The sequence below is a fragment of the Helicoverpa zea genome, chromosome 17, assembly GCF_022581195.2.
Source record: "Helicoverpa zea isolate HzStark_Cry1AcR chromosome 17, ilHelZeax1.1, whole genome shotgun sequence".
Taxonomy (NCBI): domain Eukaryota; kingdom Metazoa; phylum Arthropoda; class Insecta; order Lepidoptera; family Noctuidae; genus Helicoverpa; species Helicoverpa zea.
Window position 1 is genome coordinate 11,272,272 of NC_061468.1, and position 17,521 is coordinate 11,289,792.

The following is a 17,521-nucleotide window of genomic DNA, read 5'->3' on the forward strand; positions in this document are numbered from 1 at the left end:
GAATGCTAGTTCAAAATATAGAGTACCAAGCCGAAAAATATATGTTAAAAAAGTAAAAATGAAATGTCTCACTCTAGTGCATCATCATCCACGTTATCTGTCAACGTTAGAACGGACAGCTGATAATACCAACTACTGCGCAGTTCCGATAAGCAACGACTTAACCTACTTATTATTAATTATACAAAAATTACTGATATTGTAAGTCAAATAAAAAAAACTTACCATTTTAAATTGCATTTTTTTACCACCAGACTCTCTAGACATGAACAATTTATTTATTTCAATCAATAGGTGTCAAGCTTTTATGTTTCGTCTAAGGAACGTTTTAACCAAATATATTGCAGAGTGCCCATTGTACGCTCAGCTATTAAATGTGTCCTTATACCTACATAAAAAAAATTATTAAATAGAAGACATTGATATAGACAGAGTGCTTAAAGGCTCTCGTTCTCTACTTTTTGTTCTTTTGGTCTGAGGTATGCTAAAAACCCAGTAATTCAAGTTCAAATATCCAACTAAACAATTGCCATTACCACCTCTAAACAAACGAACCAATCTTTTAATTAATTAAATCATAAATGCCAAACTGGTTATCGAATAGGACCATAACGTATTTCTACCGCATTCTACCAAATATGGTAGCTTACCCAAATGGTAATTACGGGTTAGAGTTCCGTAATGAAATTATGAAACTTTTGTTATTGAAAGCGACAATGGTTTAATAGCTAATGTTTAAGAGGTCAGGAGTTGAAATAGGTAATGCCACGTCGAACTTAAAGGTAGACTATAGTGTAGAAATTGATTAATATCAAAACTACTAGTTTGAGTCTGCGACTCCGTCTGCATTTATTTCACTGAGAATTAAGCTTAGGTAACTATTTAACTGTCCCCGTTTTATCCTTCTCCGTGTGAGAGGAGGCCTGTGCCCAGCAGTGGGACGATAAAAAAAAAGGCTGTAAACTATTTAACTTTACTTATATCAAGTGTGTTTTTAAAGAATGCGTTATTATGAGGACTCCACTAAAATAAACCTACTATCAACTCTCATACTGTTCTGTGACCACTATTTAACTATGTAACTTGAATCCCATCGTATCTTGTCATAGCGAAATAAAGCCTTATTAACTATTTGAAGACAGAAATAAGCCTTCTCTTTTTTCGAAATTTTCAGTGTAAAGTTATCGTTCACTGAATTTATCAACTTCAGACCAAGCTATGTCTTTGAAAATATTCTTTTAAAATTCTGTTAGCTTTTCTTTTAAGCTAATAATGGCGGACCGAACCAAATTGACATATCTGGTAAAATATTGGCGTCGTCTGCGATATTGTAAAATAATTTAGTGTCTGCCAGAGGAGGGTTTTAATTTTTGAAATATTGCTAGGATACGTAGGTTTTTAAGGAAAGGAAAGTGAAAGATATGGTGATAATGACGGGATGAAGGCTTTTAATAATAGGAATAAAAGTGAAAATACTGTAAGAGTCAGACGTTTTGTTAAAAGATGTACACTGAGTAATTTGTTAAAAGATTCAACAATGTTGCAGTAAAATACTACAAAATTCAAGTATTAATTCAAAATATAAAGTTTTAGCAGAGTTCACACTTCTGTATTCATTTTACCTATTTTTATGTAAAAAAATATATTTACGGTACATTAACACCATTAAAAAACTAGACAGTAAATAATAGTTCTCGAGCAAAACTAGCAACACTTATCCATAATACATTACAGCAAAATCGAAGCTCAATGGAGGTATCACTATAATAAATTCCCTTGATAATTAGGCCTGTCTTCTCAAATGGTCATAGCTGACGTTACTAGCCCAACTATGCGGAACTTCTTGCATTAAAATGTTAAATCTTGTCCACATTTTTTCTTTAATAGGTGTTCCAATATGGCGTATGCCTTTGACAGACTCTCTGGCGGCCGTGAGAGCCTATAAGGAGTCATAATGAGCACTGTGAGAAAAATATCTGGTTTGATTTGTTTACTTAGTACGTGTAATGCATCTGTGTATTGCGTGGTCGATCCTTCAATTGATGTCTCATGATGTATGTGCAGTTTTGAGAATTACATGTTTTTTAAGCAATAGCCATAGCGCCATAATATTACTTGTACTGAAAATTCCATCCATATCTTGTCAGTTGCATTTAGAGTCCATGTGAAGTGCCGATTGATGTAAATCACAGATTCAATACATAAGGTATAGGGTATAGGCTTAAGAAACATAAAAAAACAATCCCTCTACTTGCACGTACTGAGAATAGACAGCAAACTTTCAGTAACAATAATATAAAATTGATTTTTAAATCACGCAGCTTTTACGCAACTTATTTAATTATAGATGACTTCTTAGCAAGAAAATGCGAGATACCTGAAGACTATGTTTCCCATGGAAATTAGTTATGACACACAATAATGACTAAGATACTAATTAACATTCACTATTTACTAGGAATTATAAGGTCAGTGTAGTAGAGGTCAAAGAAATAGCTTCTCAAGCGTGAATATGCGGGTCGGTACCTGGTAGTTTAATACCCACATTATTATAACTTTTAAGAATTTTAAACTGATTCTGATGTCATCCTCCGAGCCATTTTTCCCAACTAAGTTGGGGTCGGCTTCCAGTCTAACCCGTGTCTAAACCGATTCTGATGTAAGTATGTTTATAAAACATCGGTGCGGTAATAATTGACTATTCAAGAATAGTTAACCCTTAGAACTACTTTCGTTTTACAACTGTTAACTACATCTACCAGTTTATCTATCTGTTGTTCGATTACTAGAGATAAGATGCTTGTTCGGAAACCTCTAGAACATAGGAACGACGTCGATGGAGGCGCCACCGGCGATGGCATCGGAGGGGGGACAGCGCGGCGCGGGGGGCAGCCACGTACGAGGATCGCGGGCCGCTCACACACCTTACCGATCAGCTGTGAAAATTGTACGCGTCGCGCGCCGTTTAATTATATAATTTGTTACAAATCATCCGTTGGAATAAACCAGTACCTATATTTCGGAAACAGCCTCAGTCATTTCTACAGCCCAAGAATTCTCCCAAACAAAGTGGTCCTTCGCAAGAAAGAAAAAACAACGGAGGCAGGCGTGCAGTGACGCGTGCGTGGCGATTTTGCAGCGCAGGAAAAAACCAACGTGGCGCACACGTCTCCAAGAAATATATCGACGAGAACGGATAACTGTGGCTACGGATCGGTAAATAGTGTGTCGTTCCAATTAATCATTGCCCTTTATCACTTCTTAAATTCTTCCCGCTTTGTTGGCCATTTAAATCTGTTCCATTTTTTTTCCCCATATTTATTAGTCATCGCATTCATTTCGTTGCACATATTTCAAGCCTGGTTATCGCTCAAGCCTATTATTGTAGGTGCATCGCTGCATAATTAGTAGCAGGCAAAAATAAGAAACCTGTTTACACGGATACGTGTTAGCTTGACCGCTAATTCACTCAAGGTCAACATCTGTCGCTTTGCAATTTATTCAACGCAGTGCTTGCTCATTAGTTACGAATTAACGTAATTATTATTTATTTGAATAATGGACTCTAAACTTAAAGAATTAGTTAAGAAACGTGCAAGCTGTAAAGCTAAACTTACGCTTTTCAGCAATTATTTAAATGTAGTCCTTTCTTGTTCACGATTAAGTGATTTACAAGTAACAGAACTGGAAACCCGACTTGATAAAATGGATTTATTATACAATGACTATGATAAAATACAGGGGGATATCGAGCTGCTGATGGAGGACTCCGCCGAGGCATTGGCTGATCGCGAAGCCTTTCAAAACCAATACTTCTCCTTGGTGTCATCGGCGCGCGAGGTGCGACGTCAGCATAGCGAGCGAAGAGCCAGCGTGTTGGTGAGTTCCGTACAAGCTTCAGATAATAATGACGCCACACAGTCGAAACATAGTGTTGTGAAATTACCACAGATTAGTTTACCACATTTTGATGGAAGCTATCAGCATTGGCTCGAGTTTAGAGACACGTTTGATTCTCTTATACACAAGAACACATTGTTGGATGACATAAGTAAATTTCATTATCTGAGGTCCTCGTTAAAGGGTGCTGCTGCCTTAATTATTAGAAGCTTGGATTTTAATTCTGGTAACTACAGCATCGCCTGGGATTTATTGACGAAACGTTACAATAATAATCGTCTTTTGGTAAATAATCATGTTCAATCGTTATTTAATGTCGATCAAATAGAAAAGGAGTCCAGTAAAGCAGTACGTCATTTAGTCGATAGTACTACAAAAAATCTCAGAGCTTTAACAATTTTAGGACAACCGACGCAGCACTGGGACACCTTAATTATTTATATAATGGCTCACAAATTAGATACTAAAACTTACGTTCATTGGGAAGAATTTAGAAATACGTTATCCGAGGCACCTACATTGTCTAAATTTTTAACTTTTTTAAATAACAGGGCAGACTTGTTGGAATCAGTTGAGGACTCTGAAGCTATTAAAAACAAGACCTCAAACAATAAATCAAATAAGCAAAAAAGTTTTGCCATAACATCAACTGATAATAATAATATTTCAAATAAGGTTTCGAGCTCAAATTGTCCAATGTGCAAACAAAGTCATGTTTTATTTAAGTGTGATAGTTTTCGAAAACTGACGTCAGATGTTCGTAATCAGAAGGCTAAAGAATACAAGGTTTGTCTTAACTGTTTAAACCCGGGCCATTCCGAACAAAAATGCAAATTGTGGGCTCGGTGCAAGTATTGTAAGGCAAAACATAATACACTGTTACACGTAGACAAAGACAGCGAGCCGACTACCAGTAGTCAAATAACAGATAATGTTACTTTAACTGCCAAAGCTATACAGAATACTACTTCGTCCACCGTATTGCTTTCCACAGCGAGGGTGAAGGTGCGCGACAGCAGCGGCCGCAGCCACGTAGCGAGGGTGCTGCTGGACAACGGCAGTACCGCAAACTTTATAACTGAGGAGCTGTGTGGTAAGCTGGGTTCACTTAAACGTAACGTAAACTCCAGAATAACGGGTATTAACCAGCAAACTTGTAAAAGCACACAGTCTTGTTCCTTAACCTTAGAATCTTACTCGGGTAAATTTAAAACAACAATTGATTGTTTAGTATTACCAGAGATAACCAAATCATTACCATCGACATTAATTGATATAAGTACTATTCCACTTCCATCAGGCATCTGTCTAGCTGACCCTCACTATTATAAACCGTCAAGCGTAGACATTTTACTAGGTGCTGAACAGTTCTGGAATATTTTAGGTACTAACACAATAAATCTAGGCAAATGTCAACCTAGGTTATACGAATCTAAATTAGGATGGCTTATTTCTGGGTTTATTGCGCAACCTAGTCCATCCCGTGACCAACCAGTGTGTAATTTTGTGCAGGAAATAAAACCTGAACTCACTCGGTTTTGGGAACTAGATTCAATATCAGAAAAACATTCGTTGTCAGCCGAGGAACGTGCATGTGAGGAACATTTTTTACGCACTACTACTCGTGGCGAAGACGGGCGTTTTATTGTTAAAATGCCATTTAAACAGTCACCAGATGTTTTAGGTGACTCATACCAAATGGCGAAAGTTCGATTTCTTTCGCTCGAACGTAGGTTTGAACGTGATCCCTTATTCAAAGGTAGGTATATCGATTTTATGCACGAGTACTTGCAATTAGGGCATATGTCTGAAGTTAGTAACTCAAATGATAACATAAGTTACTATTTACCACATCACGGTGTTACGCGCGAGCAAAGTACTACAACTAAATTAAGAGTTGTCTTTGACGCGTCAGCTGTGACGACTTCAGGTATTTCTTTAAATCACCTACAAATGATCGGTCCGACTGTACAGGACGATCTTTATTCTATTTTACTTCGTTTTCGAAAACATAGATACGTTGTATCAGGAGATGTAGAGAAAATGTATAGAGCTATAGATTTAAATAAATCTCAACGCTCTTTACAAAAAAATCCTATTTAGATTTAATCAACATGAACCGCTTAAAACCTTTGTTCTTAATACAGTTACTTATGGCACCGCTTCGGCACCATACTTAGCGACAAAGGCACTCGTAAGTCTCGCTTCACAGGCGTCTAATGATGACGTAAAGCAAGCTATACAACGGGACATGTACGTTGATGATTATTTGGGAGGCAGTGACACTGAGTCAGCAACCATACTGTTATGCAAGGAGGTGAGTTCGATTTTAGCATCAGCTCAATTCAAATTAAGAAAATGGCAATCTAATAGCCCACAAGTGATGAAGGCTATGTTGTCATCCCTTGATCAGAATGATAATAACATTCTGGATTTAAATCGTAATCAATCTCATAACACTGCTAAAGTATTGGGCTTAAACTGGGTTCGCGATTTAGATCAGTTAACTTTTTCTATAAATCTACCTCCAACTAATAAAATAACTAAACGTTACATTTTATCTTGCATTAGTCAAATCTTTGACCCATTAGGGCTAGTAGGGCCGTGTGTCGTATTGGCAAAGATAACAATGCAAAAATTATGGTTAGAAAAATGTTCGTGGGACGAACCGGTTTCTCGTGACACTCAAGAATGTTGGTCGTCATTCGTCACTACGTTATCGTGTTTGAATAATTTAAACATACCACGGCATGCATTTAGTGTTAATCATAAAATAATTGAGTTGCACATTTTTACAGATGCATCCGAGTGTGCCTATGGGGCATGTGTGTACGTTCGTTGCCTAAATAATGATGATACTATAACCGTTCACCTTTTAACTTCGAAAAATAAGGTAGCTCCCATTAAACATACAACCATACCCCGTCTTGAACTGTGCGGGGCCTTGTTGGGAGCAAGACTGAGTGCAAAGGTAGTAGACTCACTAACTATTAAAATAAATAAGTGTTATTATTGGTGTGATTCGACGATAGTTCTCTGTTGGTTATCTGCATCGCCGAATAAATTAAAGCCTTTTGTTCGTAACCGTGTCAGTGAGATACAAGAAAGTACCGGGGAAAATTCTTGGAGATACGTGTCGTCGAAAGAGAACCCGGCCGACTTCATATCTCGCGGGCTGAGGGCCGATCAAATCGGCACCTGTAAATTGTGGTGGTCGGGCCCAGAGTTTTTAAAATTAGGCGAAGATCGTTGGCCTAAAATGCCAAATACGGGTTCTAATTCCGACATACCTGAATTTAAAGTTCATTTAGTAGATAACTGTCAATCAACTCAATCAGTTATCAGTCGTTTGATTAGTAATAAATCTAACATAAACAAATTAAAACGTATTTTCGCTTATGTACTTAGGTTCATTTTTAATTTAAAAAATCCTAACAGCAGGTTGTGTGGTCATTTATCCTGTGATGAATTAAATGAAGCATTTACTGTTATGTTACGTTTTAGTCAAATGGAAATGTTTTCTGACGAATACAAAACACTTAGTTTAAAAAGGCCACTATCCAGCAAAAATAGGCTTGCTTCACTGTCTCCATTTATGGATGATCGAGGTGTAATTCGCGTAGGTGGCAGGTTAGATAACGCTAACTACAGTTACGACACAAAACATCCAATATTGCTAGATAGTAAACATCACATTACGAAAATATTATTTCGTTATGAACATCTTAAGCTTATGCATGCAGGGCCACAACTTCTTTTATCACACATTCGTCAAACTTACTGGCCTTTAGGAGGTAGAAATTTATCTAAAGGTACATTCAGAGAATGTGTCAAATGTTTCAGATTTAGGTGTCAAGCGGTGCAACCAGTCATGGGTCAGCTACCACGCACGAGGACACAGCTTGAATTTCCGTTTTATAATTGTAGTGTCGACTACGCCGGACCAATGCTGATAGCTGACCGTAAAGGCAGAGGTGCCAGACTCATTAAATCCTATATCTGTGTGTTCGTCTGTTTGGCAGTAAAGGCTGTTCATCTGGAGCTTGTGACGGATCTCACCAAAGACGCCTATCTTGCCGCGTTAAAGAGATTCGTTGCTCGTCGGGGTAAACCACACAGTATCCTCTCTGATAACGGCACAGCTTTTGTGGGCGTATTTAATGAGCTTGCACAATTCTTGGCTAATTCAAATTTAGAAACCTATTTTGCACAAGAAGCGATAAAGTTTAGCTTTACTCCTCCTTATAGTCCACATTTTAATGGTATAACAGAGGCCGCCGTTAAGTCTACAAAAAGACACTTAAAAACCATTGTTCATTCTTCTCATCTAACATATGAGGAGATGAACACATACCTAGTCCAAATTGAGGCTATATTAAATTCCCGTCCCCTTGTTGCTCTTTCTTCGTCTCCTGACGACCTTACCGCTCTCACTCCTTCGCACTTTTTAATTGGACGACCGCTAATATCCGTTTCTCAGCCGCAGGTACACTCCGTCAACATCACTCGATTGGACCGCTACAAAAGAATTGAGCATCTACGGCAACACTTTTGGAACCGATTCAGTCATGAATATGTTGTCATGTTGCAGCAGAGAACCAGATGGCATGCGTCCACAGGCGAAATTAAGCTGAATCAGTTAGTTCTGATCAGAGAGAAAACGCAACCACCACTACATTGGCTATTAGGCCGTATCGTCAAGGTGTTTCCTGGTGCTGACGGCATCACGAGGGTGGCGGAAATCAAGACCAAGAAGGGCAACATCACAAGGGCCTTCAACAACATATGTCCTTTACCTATTGAAGACGATGTTTCAACCCGGGCAGGATGTTCGGAAACCTCTAGAACATAGGAACGACGTCGATGGAGGCGCCACCGGCGATGGCATCGGAGGGGGGACAGCGCGGCGCGGGGGGCAGCCACGTACGAGGATCGCGGGCCGCTCACACACCTTACCGATCAGCTGTGAAAATTGTACGCGTCGCGCGCCGTTTAATTATATAATTTGTTACAAATCATCCGTTGGAATAAACCAGTACCTATATTTCGGAAACAGCCTCAGTCATTTCTACAGCCCAAGAATTCTCCCAAACAATGCTAATGTCAAAATTCAATCTTTAGTACGCAAATGAACATACAGATACAATATTGGGACGTAGATCGTTAATATGTATGCGGTGTATTTAACCATGGTGCAGCCGCGGGCCGAATAATACTGTTCAATAGTCAAACTTGGTTCAAATACCAAATATTGAAACGTTACAATTGCCGTTTTAAATAATAACGAGCCGGTTATTGTTCGTACCCAAACAACTTGTTCTGTTGTGCTTGTTCGATTATAAATTGGTTGTTTGTTTGTTTAATTATGTGTTGTTATTACCTATATTAGTGATCAATATGTGTAATATGTGTATACTGTTTGTCATTTTCTAATTTGTTAGTCTTAAAAGTCACTTAGGTTGTTTAAGATTTGATACTCAAGTTAGGCAATGTTGAGTTCGCCATACCTAAAGTTTTTAAAATACAGCTTGTGTCTAATGAAAGTGTAAGAAACTATATATATCGTAAAATAGATGTTTCTGAACTGCAAAGAACCCAAAATTGGACAAAAAAGGATCTATGAGGTAAGAAACCATAATTGACACAAGACAGCAAAATGTAGACATCAAAATTCCTAGCCCTAGTAGAACTGAGTTTGACAGTCGAATAAAATTCCAATAATTATTATGAACCATACTGCAGGGTACAGACGGGTTAACAAAACCGTGGTTCAAATATTTTGCATAGTTAAGAGCTGGTGCACATTGTAAGACAAAATACTGCACGAAATCGACACGAGACTCGCAAATAAATCATAAATGTAGATAAAGTCGAATAATAATCATTTTTGTTTAGAAAATCAAATCTTACTGTATGAACCCTAAGGATTAAAAAAAGTAAAAGATGGCATTACCATGTTAAGCTTTTCTGAGCAAAAATGCGATAGAACTTCCCTAGATTCAAAAACATGCATAAGAAATAATTTTAAACTATTGAAATTTGTTTTCAAGATTCTTTATTTATTCCATAAAAGATGACTCTCTTTATTCACTTCTGCATTACCTATATGAAAAATTTGTGACAAATTACCATGATGTCCTCCTAGCCGATTATCGGCTACGGCGGCTGTTCTCATGTAAGGAGATTAGCCAACTGCGCAGGACATATTATAGTGCACAAGCATTTGCGCAGACACAGGTGCACTCCCTATTCCTTCACTCTCATAGCCCGATGGGACGGCAATCCGACACGACCGGAAAGAGATCAGGCGCAGGACCGACATTTACGTGCTCTCCGATGCACGGGTGAATCAATCACCAACTTCCAGGCTTCGGGCTGCTTTGTGAGTCTTCTAAAACCCACAAAGCGATTTCGGCCCGACTCGGGAATCGAACCCGAGACCTCGTGCTCAGCAGCCACACTTGCGACAACTAGACCAACGAGGCAAATTACCAAATTACCATACCATACCAATTTACCATAAAAAAAACTGAATTGGAGAGAAGTTTCCACAAAAATCGCAACCGTGCGCCGACCCTTATGTTCGGTATTGGACGAAAAATCAGCGACTAAGGGTCAATTCCCACTGAAAGAGCAGCGGCCGGCAGCGGCCGGCAGCGGCCGTAATTGCAAGGGATTGAGCGCGAGCGCGGCGGGCCGCGCGGCGCCGCGCGGCGCCGCACCGCGCCGCGCTCTTACATTTTCCGTGCTCTTACGGCCGCTGCCGGCCGCTGCTCTTTCAGTGGGAATTGACCCTAAATGTTAACGCGAAATACCTCCCCGGTTATCGGGCGTTTGTTTTAATTAAAATTTTAGCTATATCGAAACTATTCCGTTTCATTAGCTCCGGCCCGTTATGAGAGGAATGTTACCGGCCGATATTGAGTGGCAATGCACAACGGATCTATTTGAATATTATGTTAAAACGTGCCTAAAAGAACATGTTTTTTTTTCTGTTTTATGTGGAAAATGTTTGTTACTTTTTCATGTAAAAAACAATTGAACGAATTATGATGACATTTTTAGTACCTATGGCATTAGCATGGGCTACTTTTTATTCGTCCGCAAGAAGAACACGCTTAAGTCGTTACTTGTTATTGTGTGACGTTTCGCTTTATATATTCGATGTTTGTAATGTACGCCAATTTCAGGCAACAACATTTTATTTTACCACCTTATGTATATTACAGCACACACAGGTAAAAGAAAATTCAAATCTGGAGGCACAGTTGAAAGAATGGCTACAGAAAAAAATCTAAAGAATACAAACCGTACTTCTCACTAACAGAAGAGTTGAAAACCGATAATCGTCACAAACTAACAAACAGCTAAGAGCGAGATAACGAAGTATTTTCAATAAAGAATCAATGGCCATTGCAAACGGCTTGGGAACGGTTAGCTGCACTATAATATTGCATTAGTAGCGGTGCTGATAAAACCAGTGTACGTATTGCATCGTTTTGGATGCGATGCTGACGTATTCTGATAGAAATTTTGGGTTTTTTGGCGAATATTTTTTGGATGTGAAATGGTAGATTAACATAGAGTTCTCTTCACATAAATAACTCACCAACTTCGAAGGTTGCTGCTTGAGAATTTAGTAAAATCAAAAGTTACAAACATTTCGGCGCTTGCACTAGGCGTCAAATGGCTGAATTCAGAGCGATGCAAAGATGTTTAACTAGAGCTAACTGGGGATGAAATACGTGTGATATTAATGTGCTAGATTGGGAATAAAGTTTTTGCTTGAGAAATAGAATCTTTATCATACGGGAGAATATAATTTGACTTATTACATTATGTTAAGTTAAAAAAAAATATGCCTAATTTTAGAAAAAGTCTGCTTTAAGAATAATGATACGATGTTCATTCCCTGTCATTTCAAAAACCTTATAAGGTACAAAATTCGATGAAAAGGCAGTTTAATGCTGTAAAAATATTACCAATAATTTTCAGTAAAGAATATTCTCCATTTATCTCTAACATTTTCACAAACCTGTCAATGTAGGTACAATTTCGCAGCTCAGTTGCAGAATAGTGACAAACGTAGAGACTAACTGGATGCAATGGCGCGTATTCCTGGAAATTGTCTTAAGAGAGCAAAGACGTTCCCTGTTAGACGACGAGTTACTATTAACTACTAGTGATGTGCTGACATGGTTGGAAAATGTAGGAGTATCGATGGAACTACGTAAACGTGTGATAATATTATGGACTATAAAACGCTGATAAAAATAACAAAATGTATGCAAACACTGATATCTGTTGTCTACTAGCAATTCTCTTCTACTATTCACTTATGAGCGTAGGTACACATATGTCTTGCTTGTTCTTATTATGGTGAACAGTATAAATGTGGTATGGGATAATAGTAGGAATTACTTGTACTTCCAAGTTTGAAGTGCTTAAAATTTTTGTCTTATATTTCAACTTTTTGGGTAGCTTGTTTACTTTTGATTTCATGGCTGAAGACGCACAATCAGTAAAGAGAAGACAAAAATATAACTATTTAATTTCATCGATATAAGGCATCGGTAGTGCCCCAACACTAGCGTATCAGCGCGCCTCCCAAACTTAACGCATTACCAGAACTGCATTCAGCAGGGAAGTTGTCCGTACACTTAAACTGTAAATAATTGCCATTTGTCATGTATATTACATATTTATTGCTTAAGGGTCAGGTTACAATAGTGGCAAGGTTACATACATAAGATTATTTGAAACTGTAAAGGTGTTATTTTTAGGGTATTTAATTGAGCATGGACGAGCGATTAGAAAAGTTTAAGCATTTACTTTACCCGTCAAATTACGTAGATACAATAAGAAATACAATACTTTTTTAAATGTTATCAGATGAATCTAACCAGTCTTACCTAAGAGTAGGTACCTAGCCCGTGTAACTGGGTTGAGGAGGTCAGATCAGGTACCCGCTCCTTGTAAAATACTGGTACTCAGCTGCGTCTGGTTAGCCTGGATGCTGACCCCAAGATAGTTGGGAAAAGATTAGGCAGATGTTCATATGATAAGATAGACAATGTTCAGATTTTACGAAAAATGAAAATTGATGTTTGCAAACATAACTATTCATTATAATTTACATGTAACAAACTGGTGTATTCGTCAAAAATGTCATCTGCGCTCTCGTTAAAGCTAAAATCTGAAGTGGCCCCGTCTGGCTAGGGGATGCCGAATTTTTAACTCAAGTGCAGTCTACTCTTCATTATTCCATACTTAAATGTTGCTGTGAAAGACTAAATAGACTAGTTTGCTTTTATGAAGTAAACGAGAGTAGGATTACATGGTGATATAAGGTCTGGCAGAGTATGTGGTGAATTTGATTTCTTATTTTAAAAGAAGAATAGGGTAACACTAGTATTCCATCTGATTTTAGTTTGGAAGTTACTCCCAACGTGGTTGAGAAAAGGGTAGACAGATGCAGGTTCTTGTTAGGTACGAATGATAAACCGGTCTTTGAATATAATTTAAGTAAGTTCTTTTAAAAATATTGTATGCTTGAAATTTAAATGCTTTTAAAAGCTCATAAGAAATACTTGCGTTTTTTCAACTTTATTTTAAATAATTATTTTACTCTGCAGTTACACCTTTGACAAGATTTTAGTTTATTTCTGAAAAGTCATATTCATCCATATCACAAATCAGACAATCTCATACATTAACTTCAAGTTTATTAGTTCGGGAATGTAATACAGAAATAGGGTTCATTCATCACGGCTAATGCACGGGGCGACGATATCCGTGCGACAGGTACCCGAGACCCGGGTGACAGGTACACGGTACCCGAGTGAATCCGGGGCGCAATACAATGCATTATGTGCACTCGATATTCCTGTTCCATTAGATGTTGCTCAAATAGTGGGTCGACGTGTTTTCAAAGGTTTTTGGGGCTTGTATGCAATGTTTACAATTTGTGTGGAGATGTTTTTATTTCAAAATATGTTTCAATAAATGTACGTTTTGTTTCAAATTATTGTATGGTAATTCAATTGTTATATTTCCTTCATTATTGTAATATGTATTTATGTAGTGATTTTGAAGGCTATAAATAAATAAAAGTAAAAAATATGGCATCAAAATAATTACGAAGAAACTTACATGAAATGTTCTATTTTTAAACTTGATTGCAAAAAATCCGAGCACAATTTTCGACCATTAAACGGCGCATAATAAAAAGCAAGTAATTAATCTGAACACATTAATACCTGAGCACCAATCATCATCAGAAAGATCTCATTAAAAAAGTAATTCAGCGAAAATAAAATTAAAATTTTCATTCTGCGGTTTTTTGGGTTCTTTGTACGAAAATGCGAAAAAAAAAACGAAAATACGTTTTCCATGTGACATCGTTACGTCAAACGCAGTCGAAACAGACGGCCATTATTTTTTATGACGACATTATGGTACGGCACACGAATTAAGCATTGGAAAGCTTTTGAAATTATTACAAAAATATTAAATTTGAATGATTTGTGAATGATTCTTTGAGATGTTGTGTTTGACACAATTCTAAAAACCTTTGAAAAATATTTATTTCATTTTCTCCCGTGCTATTTAAGAAACACACATACAAATTGTAATTCAAAATTATAACGCGGACCAAAAATTGATTCTTTGTAACAACATAAATCTCTAAAAGTCGCTCCAATATGTGTACCACGTTCCCACGCGGTTACGAATAAAATATGCAACCGAGTGTAATTAATATGGCGTCGACTAATTTTTAAAGCCTTTGCTTACATTCGTATGTGAGGATTTCCGGGCCACCTGCGATGACTGTCTTTTGTTTTTAAAACATAAGTTTTTACCATTGGTTCTCTCTTAAAAAAAATTAGTCTGAAAAAAATACGTAAGAAAATGTTAAACTGTCAACATTGAGTTTATGTTGATTTATTAAATACAAATAAGCAAAAAAACAATTTTAAAATGCAAAACTTTCTACGTACCAAAATAATGGTCCTAGAGTGAAAAATATGAATTGCTTTATCTCAAAAACAAAAATTTCAAGAGGTAACACAACCAACAGACAAACAAGAAAATTCAAAAATCCGCAATAATAACAAAGGCCTTTGTTTTGAATGCACTTTCCGTTACATTTGGAAATAATTCAACAATAATGCCTGGTAAGGCATGTTCAATTTGAATTATTACAAGTTTACCGTTTGAAACACGTCTAATTGAGCCTTGTTATTCTAAAGAATTATATGTGTAAGCCGGCCTCAACAAAGGGACGACTAATTATAATGTTTTTACATACAAATTTCGAATAAAGGAAACATTGTTTTTTTGTGATCTTATTTTCTCTTTTGAAAAAATTAACAGTTAGCACACATTTTATTTGTACTGAAGACTCATTAAATCGGATAAAAAATATTTTGGACTGAAAGTAAATAGTTGTATCGTTGTAAAAAATTGAATTACGACGGTGAAAACTAATAAACTTACAATAATAATTACTTAAAATTATATTTTTTTTACTTACATTACTTCCTTTTTAGGGTTCCGTAGCCAAAATGGCAAAAACGGAACCCTTATAGTTTCGTCATGTCCGTCTGTCCGTCTGTCCGTCTGTCCGTCTGTCACAGCCGATTTACTCGGAAACTATAAGTACTACAGTGATGAAATTTGATGGGAATATGTGTTGTATGAACCGCTACAAAAATATGACACTAAATAGTAAAAAAAAGAATTGGGGGTGGGGCCCCCCATACATGTAACTGAGGGATGAAATTTTTTTTTTCGATGTACATACCCGTGTGGGGTATCAATGGAAAGGTCTTTTAAAATGATATAAAGTTTTCTAAAAAACATTTTTCTTAAAGTGAACGGTTTTTGAGATATCAGCTCTCAAAGTCGTAAAAAGTATGTCCCCCCCCCTCTATTTTTATAACTACGGGGTATAAAATTCTAAAAAAAATAGAGGTGATGCATGCTAATTAACTCTTTCAACGATTTTTGGTTTGATCAAAGTATCTCTTATAGTTTTTGAGATAGGTTGATTTAACTGTAATTTACGGAACCCTTCGTGCACGAGTCCGACTCGCACTTGGCCGGTTTTTTTGAATAGTAAAGTATGTTTCAATTTGATAAAACATTTGGTTGTATAAAACTAGTTTAATGAAACCTTAAATTCAAAACAATATTTACAGTTTACACATAAACGGTACCGAAATCAGTAAAAATATTGTGAAAATTATATACAGTTTACAACTAAAAAAAAGCAACAACACGTCTAAAATAACTTCACCTAACACATATATCCTCTTGTAGTAATCCGCCTAAGTTCCCCAAACTCGGTATTTCATCGTTACAGTCTATATTAAAATGTCTAGTCAGAAACCCAGGTACATTAAATATTATTTTCTAGAAAGCTCAGAGCAGGTTGAGTTGCGTTCAAAGGCATATCATGCACTTTGGAGAAGCATTACTTATACATGACTGGCCATGTGAAACTAAAATGCTTTATATAGATAGATAATGTTACATTTTAATATACCTCCGTGACTTCCAATTTTGTGGGGTTGATAGAAGATTTTATAGGGAGAAACTATTATTAATGCAAAAGAAACCCTATGTATGCGGATGAATGTCGCGCTTTCACGCCTAAACTGTTGAACCGATTCAAATGGTATACAAATTATTTAGGTATGGGAAGTGATTCCAAAAGGGCAGGGAAGCAGAACAAACCCCGAGAAGAGCTAGAGATACTCTGAGGCTTACTTTATATAACATCATCACCCTTAAATTTTTATCTGTCCAAAATCTTACTAAGCATTAAGCTCGATATTCTGCCTTCAAAATATCGATAAATACAAGGTCGTTTATTTAACAGAAAATATGTCAAAGTTCTTATTTATTTTATGAGGAAACCTTCAAAGCTAAAAAGGTGTGAAAAATACACACAACCAAACTCACTACGGCTCTCAAAATTGATTCCGTCTATTAATTGCTAAGAAATATTAAATTAATTCTGACAAAACTTTTAAAAGCCCTTTGATGATTATCCGTTCATATTTTTCGGTGCCTTAGCTTAAAGAGGGAGATTTAATTAATTGGTCATTATAACCTTAAGGGCTGTTGCCATGGCAACTGCGGATTAGCCCGGAAAGGGTACAAACGTACCCTTTTCGAGTTTATGGTTAAGATAACAAATGTACTGTGTGCTCGGGGAAAAATTATGGACAAGTTTGTTTGCAGAAATGTGAATTAAATTTTCTTGCTGACAGAATTATTTCGAAATATGTGACTAGTATGATATTGGAGTAGGTATGTGATCTATGGATTTTAAAAACATTTTCTTTTTTTATTTATTTCTATCAATGATATGTAAATAAATCAGCACGTAAACATACATTACATACAACTAATCGTTAGTTGTACATCAACTTACAACGCATTAACCAACGGCTTACAGACAAAATTGAATTTAAATTCCTTTCGCAAAATACTGGAGGCAAACAGCCCCATCACAAAACACTTAAATAAATTCCCATGCACTTGCCAAAAAACTTATAAATTATGCTAAAGAGATTCATCTCACAGTAATAAATTTATAAAGAGCCACGTT

At 36.7% G+C, this 17,521-nt stretch overlaps 1 protein-coding gene across 2 annotated transcripts; it reads left to right on the plus strand.

Moving 5' to 3' along the window:
- The first annotated feature begins 2,807 nt into the window (after window positions 1-2,807).
- LOC124638336 lies at window positions 2,808-8,953 on the plus strand. 2 transcript variants are annotated; one of them, XM_047175278.1, is made up of 2 exons: window positions 2,808-4,993; window positions 8,492-8,953. In XM_047175278.1, exons 1-2 carry the CDS (start codon window positions 3,559-3,561, stop codon window positions 8,527-8,529), a joined length of 1,473 nt encoding a protein of 490 aa, XP_047031234.1. In that variant the 5' UTR covers window positions 2,808-3,558; the 3' UTR covers window positions 8,530-8,953. The 2 variants fall into 2 exon arrangements, with proteins under 2 accessions (XP_047031234.1, XP_047031235.1); XM_047175279.1 differs by having other exon boundaries at window positions 2,808-3,879.
- Window positions 8,954-17,521: the final 8,568 nt, after the last annotated feature.